This window comes from Ammodytes marinus (genome assembly GCF_949987685.1).
Source record: "Ammodytes marinus genome assembly, chromosome: 4".
In the NCBI taxonomy this organism is placed as follows: Eukaryota; Metazoa; Chordata; class Actinopteri; order Uranoscopiformes; family Ammodytidae; genus Ammodytes; species Ammodytes marinus.
In genome coordinates, this window is record NC_137233.1 from 9,026,673 (window position 1) to 9,039,172 (window position 12,500).

At 40.7% G+C, this 12,500-nt stretch overlaps 1 protein-coding gene across 1 annotated transcript in view; it reads left to right on the forward strand.

The window, feature by feature from the left end:
- Nucleotides 1-12,500, forward strand: part of LOC307249946 (TOX high mobility group box family member 2-like) — a 92,402-nt gene that overhangs the window by 72,875 nt on the left and 7,027 nt on the right. The window contains exons 5-6 of the mRNA XM_080026852.1: nucleotides 5,074-5,265; nucleotides 7,200-7,433. Coding sequence (XP_079882978.1) covers nucleotides 5,074-5,265; nucleotides 7,200-7,433 — 426 coding nt within the window. The remainder of the gene's footprint in view (nucleotides 1-5,073; nucleotides 5,266-7,199; nucleotides 7,434-12,500) is intronic.

The window sequence follows — 12,500 nt, forward strand, 5'->3', positions numbered from 1 at the left end:
GGGAGGGAGGAGGAGGGCTCCAGGGCTCTTTGAGGAACAGAGTTGTTAGCGCTTTGCCCTCAGGGTGAATGAGAAGTGGCTTTGAGGGCTGTAAAGGCCCCGAGCCGGCTCTCTCCACCACCGAAAGGCGTGTTTACCACAGTGCTGCACGCCGGCTGTGCTTTTGAAGGATCAGTCTCCAACGCGCCTCTAATTAAAGCTGTCATGGCTGGGTGCCTGCAGGGATAATGTTCTATTATTATAGTCATTTGTTTCAATTAAACGCCGGGTGATTTTACAATAGCAGCCGTGAACCTGTGTGAGTGAGCCATCACTCTAAACAAGATGGCTCCAGTCAAGCAGGGGGGGAGGGAGGGAGTGGGTGTGGGGGGAGAGAGAGGAGAGGAGAGTCACAGGACTCACTGTATATTCACACAGGGCAGGATGTGATGGACTGAAGGTTCAATTCAACTGGTGATATTTCTTTAGAATCCAAATACTTAAAGCTAGCGTGCAACACTGTGGGTTGAAATGCAATAATGTCATAAGTAAATACATCTGGCTTTTCATTTTCATTGTGAAGTATATAGACTTACAGTGAATTGAACCCCCAAAAAAGCTTTTTTAACACACCAGATTCATTTTCATTGTGTAACACAATGATAGGTCGACAACAACATTTATTGATTCATTTTGCATCAAGTGACTGTTTTTTTTATGATGCCGGTGCCATAAAACCTTGCATAGCAAATCAGCTCACTTATTTGAATCATGGAACAGATGCCACTCTGGTATAATCACCATAAGGACGGCGCAAGGTTAGCTGTTTCATTCTATGTGCTGGGAATCTCTTCTCTTTCTCCTTGTATAGCCGTATAGGGCCCTCCTCTCCTCTCCTCTCCTCTCCTCTCCTCTCCTCTCCTCTCCTCTCCTCTCCTCTCCTCTCCTCTCCTCTCCTCTCCTCTCCTCTCCTCTCCTCTCCTCTCCTCTCCTCTCCTCTCCTCTCCTCTCCTCTCCTCTCCTCTCCTCTCTCCTCTCTCCTCTCCCTCCTTACTTCTCTCATCTCTGTGCTGGTGGTCAAATCCCCTTAGCTAAATCAAATGGTGCAGGCAATCGGAGCGGCCGTGAAACCATTTCAAAGGTAAGGTCAGCAGAAGCAGGGGGGGGGAACAATGGCTTTGTGATATTCCATCTCGCACACAATGTGCTACACATAATTGGAAAGCCTTTGTTATTTGACTCCCCATTTGACTATGATGTACAAGATGTGAATACAAACACGACAGGCGTAACGATGGCAGAGGGAACACGCTCACACCGAGTTTCCTGGCTTTACATCACAGTGTATAGGGGCTGCATGGCCCGATCATCGCCCAAAAAAGCAATATCTAACTGTCCCCTCGCTAACTTAGGAGATGGATTTCGGTGCTTAGATCATGCAGGTTATTTAGTTTTTTTTTGTATCATTTTCTCTTGTTGTTTCCCTACTTTTTCTCCTCTGGTATGTCTTGTCGTCCTCTCTCCTTTCCTTTTCCATTTCTATACTTCCTGTTTACAGTAAGAGGGGACTTAGATCTCCTGGGGCTTTACAACAAAAAAGTAAATTGCTAGAGGTTAGGCGCATCTGCGACAATACCCGAGAGAACTCAGAATCCAACTTTATAAATAATCTAAATATATACATTTAGGGACACTGAATTGCTTGAGTTCGTAGTTATTGGTTGTGCCACGAAATACAGAATTCTAGCTTTCTCTACTTCCACTCAAACACCTTTATTATGTTATGTATATATCACAGACCATGTCACATGTCCAGAAAGTCAGTAACATAGAAAAAGTCAGTATATGCTTCATGCTAAAGGCAGAAAGCAATGGCCAACCAACCTAGCCTGTTACTCACTGTCCCACCCCCCCCCCCCCCCCCCCCCCCCTTTTAGCCAGCTATTCGGATGATAACATTGGGAATTAGCATACAGTACCTATGGCAACCGGCAACCTTTGTCAGTTTCTTTCATAATATTTGTACAGCCGTCTGCCGCTGGCTTTATTGCCTTGATAGCGCTATGTGATAAACTTCTTGCTCTTTCTGTCTCACCAAAAGCACTCAAGAGACATTCTCTTAAAAAGTGACACATGACTATAAGAAGTCAATTATCACAGTAGTGTTTTGAGTAGTGAGCACTAGTGCTTTAGGTGTTATATGGTATAAAGCAGCTTTTAGTGAGTGTTATTCACCAAAAGGTATTGCACACTTTCATACAGAAGAATTGGTTCCTTTGTGCTTGCATTGATATGTATTTTCTTTTACATACATGTACAACCTCAGCTATCATTTGTATATCAACACTGGATTGAATGTGTTTCTGTAATATATGGTATACATTAGGTATAGGAGGACAGAACACTCAGCTCTGAATAACATTAGAATTAAAGCTTAGAAATATAAGACTTTATAGATAGTAGCAGATGAAATATTGACTGGATTCAAAAACCTAATACAATACAAGAAATAGGGTGATTTAAAAAATGAAAATCTGAGGGGCATGCTTTGGTTCCCACTAGCCTCGTGGTTTTCCTCCATTTGAATGTATAGGTGAATGTTTACTGTATGCAATATATAGTCACAATTAAAAAATAAAATAAAAAAGCATCTCAAATGTATAACTTAAAATAGGAACAAAGGTGTAGATTTTTGACCCTCGCCTTTTCATGTTCTACCCTTACAAGGTCGACACCCAGCCACTAGCCATGATGCCATGTTGCCTTCCCCCCCCGGTGATCCCCTTTGCTCTGCATGTCTCCCTCTTGTTTATATTAAACATGGTGTGTCTCAGATTAAAGGGTGACAATTTTGCCTGGAGGCTGTTGCCATGGAAACGCGTCTGCTATGGCTATGATAGGCCATTCATGTTTGATTAATTGGTTTTTCAATGCTTCTTGGTTTGTGAGGACCCTTAAAGAGCACGTCCATGGAAAATGGAAAATGAATGGATTTTTCTATTTTCTTCCTCTTCTCTCTTCTTTTTCCTGTTTTGCTACTTATTTTTTTGCCGGAGCTCTATATTTATTTATTTATTTATTATTCTTTTGGACAATTCCACACAATACACAATTTTCTCTTGCAAATATTCATACATCATACTTTGTGTTGTCCGAAGGGAGACGGAAGAAGCCAAAGGCTTATTAAGGCTAATATATACATATTTCCTCGTGTTTTAAAGAAGTGCAGTGAATTATTATGGCAGTTGGAGATTGCCATGGATGGTGGTGGGGGGGGGGGGGGGAGGGTTATATAGCTCAGTTATTTGAAATGCAAAAGGAATGTCTTTGTTCGTGGCTGCCTTTTGTGAGCAGCTGCTGAGGCAAACACAGAATCTAATGTCGTGTGAATATTATGAGTTTTTTCAAAGCGGGCCAGAGACTCGTACATTACTTTGTTGTGCATTTTTTTTACTCTGGCAATCTCTACTGGGACCAATTATGATTAGAGAGCCGAGCCTTCATCTCTGAACCTCCACTTGTGTTTATCAAGACCTCGTATGCTCGGGCCTTTTCAATTTGATCTTTTTAGCACTCGGCTAATGCGTAATGCATTATTTAACTCATAAATGTTTAAAATAGCTAACAAATGCTAGTTCATCACTTTCTGATCTGTAAATTGCCAAACATTCCCATTCATGCCCGGCATTAAAAGCTTCCTTTGGTGCGTGTGTGCTATGTTCTGTTCTAATGAATGTTGAAGAAAATCTTTTGATGTTTTTATTATTGAAGATCTGTTAAGACTGCTAACAGCACAACTTTGTGAGTGTGGGGAGTCTGTAATCACTCTGAAGAGCGTTCTGCATGTGCGGGTCATTCTCCAGCTGCGAGCGTTGGTTTTGTTCCTATTTCTATTTGAAAACGTTGTTATTTAACGTGGCAGTTATTAAAATGTCTCTTTCATGAGCTCACAGTGAGCATAATGAATCTGCATGGGGTTGATAGGGTTGTTGATCAATGCCATTGATGCAACCATCGCCTTGCAAGGTGCTGAGATTTCTGGCTTCCTAAAACTTAAAAACCAGCCACCAACCAGCTATTTTATCTCAAGAATCTTTAAGTGTATCCATTTCCTTGTGATTGCCTATGGAAGTACATCTTAGTCAATATAATGTATGGATTGTACCTTTAACTGTGATAGAAAGCCCCCTTAAAATGATATTGTTTTGTAAGTGATAATAGGTTACATTTTGATAAGGGATTTCAAAATGAATCAAATCTTTAAAAGTGTATGTTTTTGTCACATTAGCTTGATTGACAGCTGTCTCAGCCTATCACATTGAGCCTTGTTTTATAACTGACAAGATGGCTTTAGGCAATACACCCAATGGCAACCAGGCTTCAGATCGAGCCCCTCAGAAAACTATGTGAAATGTCAAAGATGATACATTCAAGTTGTTCTAGTCTGGTTAGTTAAGAGTGAATGGTATTAGCCTTTAGGGAGCTGGGTAGAGGTATTCTTTAATGTCTGAGCGAGTTGTCCTGATGTGTTCCCTATTTTGAAATGTGCCCTTGTGTGAATGGCAGTGCTGACGTCAGGTATATTAAACAAATAATCTCAATACATTTGGCCACAATCCTACAAGTTTGAAAATAGTGCCTGTTAGTGTCCTCAGAAAAGACAGTTGAGGAAGAGGAAATAAGCTTTCTAACCACCAGACTCAATTTAACAGTGAGACCTAAAAGACCTCTTCCGGCAGACATATTGTCCCTCATTACAACATGTCTCATTTTTATTCTTTTGTCTTATTAAGATTATTTTAACACACACACACACACACACACACACACACACACACACACACACACACACACACACAAACATGCAATATTTTCTCAAATTTGGAAATTGTCATCTCCACTTCTTTGCATATTTGGCTAATTGGCTAACACTCTGATATAATACATTGAGTGGAAGAGAAGCTAGTAAAGCCTGGTGTTCTTCTCTCACTCTAGATGCAGGAGATGGCTATGCACCACCACCACCAACAACAACAACAACAACATCATCAACAACAACAACAACACCACCACCGCCATCATCCCCACCACCAGCACCCAGACGGCTCTCATTATACCCACCACGCCCTGATAAACAGCCCCATGAGCGCACTGTCCCAGCTAAACCCCAGCCAGCTCAGCCGCAGCGCACGGCCCCACGGCTCCCCCTCACCTCCCGGAAGTAAATCGGCCACACCCTCCCCCTCCAGCTCCAATCAGGAAGAGGAGACTGATCCTCATTCCAAGGTACTGGCCAATAGATTGTATCTAAAAATGTGGAAACTAACCCTACTTTCCAAATTGCATACTCTTTCTTTTCTCTATTCTACATACTATATCTGACCATAAAAATAATCTAGTTTGGATGCAGTAGGCATACACTTGGAGACATACTTTTACTTATTTGTTTCATCATAACATTGATCTTGCCTATGCTTTTATATCCATCGCTTCCCCGGTTGTTTTCATATGGAGGCTCTGTCTGATATGATGTCACTTCCGGTGCAGAAACACCCAAATGGGATGCTGTTTTCATCACTAAAAATCTTGGCTGGATATAATAGACATCCGGGTATTTCTAACCATACTAAATATTGACACACGAATCGGGATATCCTAAATCTTTTTTCTAACATACTAAATAATAGTAGATAATATGGGTATTGGAACGCAGCCACTGTCGTCTCTGGGCTTGTAGTGGTGGGAGTATGTAGGAGGCAAGGGGCTAAGAATTGCTGCTAAGAGATGGTCTGAATGCTAACTGCAGTGTTCAAACAGAAAATTCAGGTGTAGCTATTATGCTTGTGCGTTTTATTTGGTTGCTGGCTGGAAAACTCAAATGATTGCAAAATTGTGCTTTTAAAAAGGAACTCGTGTTGTGTTGGATTGTGGTGTCACATTTGAAAGGAAAGTGGATTTGAAATATTTAGTTCATGACTGAATTTAAAGGTATAAACCACATTTTGTATTTTTTTTCCTGTATTCTGTGCAAAATTTAGCTAAAGTTGGTTCACACTTCAAAGCAACACACTCTTCTCTTGGTCCTTTTATGCACGATCATTTCACCCTTCCAGCTGCACAGTTGCAAATTGTTGACAAACCATAACCACGTAGCATGTAGCAGTTGTAGAAATATTGTATATGTTCTTTTCTAGAATGGAAAGACCTCCTTTAATTACAGATGTTAACCATATTTAACGGGTTGGGTTGGGTTTAATGGTTCAACAACAGAGAGGCATTCGAAAATGCTACCTTATTTTGTCCTTAGATTTCTGTACAGTCTGGTTTGAAACCTTCCGCTCCTTCATTTAAATCACTCAGTCATTTCAATAAGAAGAGAAGGACACATTCATTTGGTTTATGTAAATCTGTAAAGCTGCTTTCATGAAAAAAAAAATTGCCCACCAAACAAAAGGCTCTGTGGATTTACCCTGCTTCTATCAAGGGGAACGTGTATAATTGAATCTGCCACATCCACAGTGTTTCAGATTCATCGGTGCATTTAAAAGCTATACCTTGCAGTGATACAGTAAAACACCAAGAGTTTAGTTAAAGAAAATATATTTCTCTGCCTATACATCTCTGCTGCTTTCCTTCTCACTGTGTGTGTGTGTGTGTGTGTGTGTGTGTGTGTGTGTGTGTGTGTGTGTGTGTGTGTGTGTGAATAAAAATGATTACCACCTCTCCTATCAGTAAGTAATTCCATTTGCTCTCTCTCTCTCTCTTTCCAATTCACTCTGAGACCACATCAAAGCCAGAGCAGATATAGCGAGCGATTTAAAATTCCTTTCTCCCCCCTAGCACCAAAAAGTCAGAATTTACGACTTTTGCTGAACAACTGAAAAGTAACCATTTGAAAAAGGTTTGATAAATTCAGCTAACAGATGTTATTTTTTGACAAAGTACGGCAGAATAAAAAAATAAATTGCTGTCAACCCCAATGCTTGTGTCAAAGTGTTACTGTCAGTGAAACATATGCTGACTGCACAAGTATTGAACGGAGAGACTTGAATTATGGATTGCGTTTACATGCTTCACCTGCACCCCCACAGTGTTATAATAAGCATTCAGCAGGAGATGCAATTAATTCACTCCAGGAATGGAATTGGTAGGACCTTTTTTTTTTGTCCAGTGTCAATAAAGTTGTTTTGTTTTTTGTGTGTGTTTTGATGGTCTTCCAGATCACGGGTGAGAAGCGGCCGTCCTCGGAGATGATGATGAAGCCCAAGCCCAAACCGCAGAAGAAGAAGAAGAAGAAGGATCCCAACGAGCCCACCAAGCCCGTGTCGGCCTACGCCTTGTTCTTCAGAGACACCCAGGCGGCCATTAAAGGACAGAACCCAAACGCAACCTTCGGAGACGTGTCCAAGATAGTCGCCTCCATGTGGGATGGACTGGGAGAGGAGCAGAAACAGGTAAGAGTGATAATTGTATAAATGCGCACTCAGAGTATGGAGAATGGATTGTTAATTGATCTTTGTACTTGAAGTAGCTACTAGGAACTTTGAAATAGTTCTGAAATATGTTGATGACAGCAACATGAGACCATCGGTGCAAAGAACGCTATTTTCATATAGTTTTTCTTAATGCCTTTGTCATGGGTAAGCTCACCCAGGAACAAGAGCCGGAGTAGTTAAAACACTACCACTTTTGTCCAGAGGGGCGGCTAGAATTCACACAAAAGTTCCTCGTAGCACCTTTTAAAGTAGAATTGTATCAAATGTATAAATGCCTAAGAAATTATAGACACCCTATTTTTTCAAAGATCATCTATTGTGCAAAATGCTTTTTTTTCAGAAAAGAGGAGATTCAGCAATGACACTGTGAGAAATCTGAAGGTTTTTTGGACATTATACAGGCACCATGAAACCAGTTTCTAGTAGAAACCCACAAATGAGCATAAAATGTGACCTTTAATACACTCAGAGGTTTTTCTGCTGCAGCCTTAATTAGTCAGGTGTGGCCAGACACTAATGGTTTGCTAATGTTAGCAAGCTTCTATATCGATAAATATTTCTAGAGTCTACAGAAAACCTGGAAATTACCATCTTTTACAGGGGACTTGTTAGCAAAGAATTTCCTAATTTCAGGTCCAGCAGATACACAGCAACCTCAGCATTCATTTGGAGCGTATCCGGCCATCTGACAAATGAAGGACCAATATTCACTCTCCTGATGAAAGATGATCCACTATGTTAAGCATTAGTTGCTAACTTTATATTAGCTTATTTTAAGTGTTTATTACAGTACCTTTCAATGAATGAGCGAACTAGTAATCAAAGCTACCTTAATGGGGCCAATACAAAGTGTTAACATGTTATATGCTGCATCAGGATATGTATTGAATAAGTGGAATAACGGCTACTGCTACAGATTTTTACTGTCTGAAATGATAGAATTGTCCCACACACTCTAAATGACAACATTGCATTACAGTGGAGCATCTAAAATACTTATTATATGAAGCTAGAGTCACGTAGGCCTACTGTAATGCCTTGAAATATGTATTTTTCACAGATTTATTGGTGAGTTAGACGTGCACCAGCCGCTCATAATCAACTGTCTGACTAATGCAGGGAAAATAAAATATTGAAAGAAGAGAAACATTTGCCTCCATCAGCACTGCAGTGTAGATAATATATTTCCCTGAGTTTTTTTCAGGAATCAATTTAATTTTTATTACAGGCTGACCCTGTGCATATGGAACTGCAGTTTTAGAGCATTTCAGTGCAGCACATTTTCCTATTCCTTTTTAGCATTCCAGACCCACAGACAAAGTCAAAGTGTTTTTTGTATGTGTTTGCGGTAACAAATGATGGTGTGAAATGAATGGAAAACGAGACAGTCTGATGATCATGCACAGACTCATATTTTTAGAATATCCAGTCAGGGGTGCAGCAGCCCATTGGGTGTCAAATAAAAGCACCTGTCTCCATGACAAAGTGCAGCCCATTCTCCTCAGCCCCAGCCATCGTCGACTAGACCCTATCTTGCCTGGTGTGTGTGTGTGTGTGTGTGTGTGTGTGTGTGTGTGTGTGTGTGTGTGTGTGTGTGTGTGTGTGTATGTGTGCGTGTGTGTCTGTTTTTTTCTCCCACCAAACCTACTTTATACGCCGGACTTTGGAGGCCGTCGTCTGTCCCTTTTATTTGCAGTTAATTTTTGCCGCCTTCACTGGGGCTCTTCACCATGAATCTTCATTTCGCCTCTGACACCCTTGAATGTGAATTCCTCATTTCCTGTCCTTTTATTTATATCTGTTGCCTGGTGATTTGATCATGCTGGGAATACAAGATTAGCAATTGCCTTGTCCTTGCTTTTGCCTCAAGGACATCTGCTCCTGAAATGTTATTGTTTGTGCTACTTAACCCGTTGTGTCCCGGCTTCTTTTTTGGTCCTTAGATTTTGCACTGTAGATGCAATGCTCTCTCTCTCTTCTCTCTCTCTCTCCCTCTCCCTCTCCCTCTCTCTCTTTACCCTGAAACCATCCGTCCTTCACAGCGCTATAGCTGGAAAAAAACAGAGACAAAACTGACAAAAGGACAATCCCACCGTTAAAAATCCACCCATTTATTGTGCCATTCCGCAGCTAATTTTTTTAGATTTGTTCATTCATGTGTTTAATCGAACGTGTCACCTCGCAAGACGCATAATTAACTTGAGGTAATGATGTCATTATGGAATTCAATGTGGTCCCCTGTCTGGGCAATAACACTGTGATTGCTCTAATTATTCTCTGTGGCTAGCACTGTCACTTGTTCCGGCACAACACATGGATAAACTTGTTAGCCGTGTATTTGCAGAGTGTAACCAATTCAGCTACTGCATGGTAATAATCCAAATATATTAGAATTTCCCTCGGTAAGAGCAATTTATTAAAGCACGCTGTATCCACAACTGCTGAACAGTGCAATACGTTCAGAATGAGAACCACGCCAAGGTCTCATAACTTAAATATTTTTCTATAGAAAACTTCAAGAGCTATCTCTCCCCAATCTTGATCTGTTGATGAACATCCTGTTCTAGCTTTGCTTTCTTTCTTTCTTTCTTTCTTTCTTTCTTTCTTTCTTTCTTTCTTTCTTTCTTTCTTTCTTTCTTTCTTTCTTTCTTTCTTTCTTTCTTTCTTTCTTTCTTTCTTTTTCTTCTTCCAACTGTTGGCTGTCACGTCATCCCTATAGGACCGATGAGGTGTGTTCTATAATGTCACAGTCAGACCGTGTGGAGCCATGCGGCAGCAGCGGAATGTAAACACAACCCTTCCTCTACGCATAGCTTTGTTTTAACTAGAACGTGGCCCCTGTTTCCAATTACCTACAGTACCTCTCGAACGCACCATGCAGACAAATTCACATAAACGCATTGATGGTGGCGTGGTATTTTTTTTTATTGCTGTGTTTTACTGAAAGAAAAAGATCAGAAGTTCCACTGTTTTGATTTATGTCCTCTTTGTGATTCTTTATTTGAGCATTTTACATACTCTGCTCGTGTTGTTGTTGTTGTGTATTCTCCGGGTGCCGCCCTTGATTTTGGTAGAACAAAGTATTTTCTTTTTTCTAAATTCATGTTTATGTTCATATTTCCTTTTTCATTAAGATGTTTTCGAACGTCTGCACGCTATATAGTGTATTTTTATTTTTTTTAATTCCTGAAGGCCTTTTGTTTTTATAGCGCGAGATCAATGCGTTTATTTGGGCTGCGTTATCCCTCAAGGTGACTACATGCTTAAGCTGCCCCAGAAACACCAAAGCACACTTCTTTTTTCTTTTCTTTTCACTTTTCTTTTGTTAGTTTAGATTAAGATCAGTATAAGATTCCATTATTTTTTTTTACAGCAGTGGGGGAAGGAAACAGTGATAATGGAGTTATCCATTAACTGAGTGTGTTGGAGCTAAAAGAACACTGTCACTTTGTTTGAACAGCACACTTTAAGGTTAAACCTTGAGTATTTGCGAAGCTTTTGCATCCAAAGATATCCCATCAATTTCTTTTGTTGCTTCTCTGCCTCTGTCTTTGTCTCTTGATCTTTATAATTTGTAACTCGTCCATTCACTTCTCTCCTTTTCACCCCTCTCATCTCTTCACCTTCTCTGCTTCTCCTTTCTTTTCTTCTCCTCCTCCTTCTCCACCTCCACTCACTCTGTCTTGCGGTCGTCAGGGTAATCGCTCCCCTTCAGTGTCAGCAGGGTGCGGGGAGTTATTGTCTCCTGTAATTAACTGGTTATCAAACAAGAACATTTCATTAAGGTACAATTAGGGGCTAATTCAGGCGGGACACCTCTGTGTCAGGATTTAGCACGGAGGCATACGCTCCCCCCCACGCAGCTTTGTTAGTTTTAATTCATACTGACCTGCAGCCTCTGACGGCTTCAATTGCTAATGAATCCACTCACTTTGGAATAATTAGACGTCCTTAGGCATGGTAATTTATTTAAAAGTATCTGTCGTCGTTTGCGCGAATCATTAGCTTGTGTTAAATTAATTTGGAATGAAAAAGCTGCTGGGAGTAGTTTGGGGTTCATTAAAGAGGCAGCAGAGGCTCTGTCAATATTAAAGTGGTGATGGGGTAAGGTTCATTCTTAAAAGGTGGAGTCAGCAATTATGGAGAATGCTTGTTGTCAAAGTCACTATTGTCCAAATGGGTGAATATCTCCTCACCTTCCAAGTACTGCGTGTGTGCTGAAAAGAAATCCAGTGTTAATACACAGCATAGGCTCTGTAAACGGGCATGTAGCTATAGCTAGGGTGGTATTCCTTTGTTTACATACCAGTGTACAGTGCCTATGGCTGTGTATTAACACAAGATTTATTTTCAGTGCACAAGCAGTACAGGCAGGTAGCTGGTCGTTAAATATTCACTGATTCTGACAAAAAGTGATTTTGACAACAAGCATTCTCAATAATTGTCGACCTTTAATGTTTTTTTTTCTTCAGTTTTTATCATATTGATCGCTATTTTAGTTTTGTAGCTCCCATTTCAAGGTATTCCAAAACACCTGAATGTGTATCATGGAAGGGATAAAATAATAATAATATTGTAAATAGGGATGAGTGAGAGGATAAACATCAGCTGTTTGAGCAGGAGATTGTATCCGTCCCCATCCCTGTGTGTTTGCCGTTGCTGAGTGTATGTCTGTTTGTTTATTGACTGTGTGTGCGTTAGCGGCTGCCAGCCTGTGTGCATTTGGCAACACATGAATGCCTAATGGTTATTCTAACCCACCTCTTTGAAAGAAGTGACCCTGTCCATGCAGCCACAGACACACTCTCAATGAGGATCAGTAATTACCCACCACATTCACACACACACAAACACACATGCACACACAAACTCACAAACACACATACACACACACACACACACACACACAATCACACATTCTCCTTCACATTAAAAACGCTCTAAAGAGTGAGCTTAGATCTGAATCTTTCTCCTCGATTTGATTGTGGAATTTTTGCGACTTGTTCCCCCCCCCCCACCCCGCCT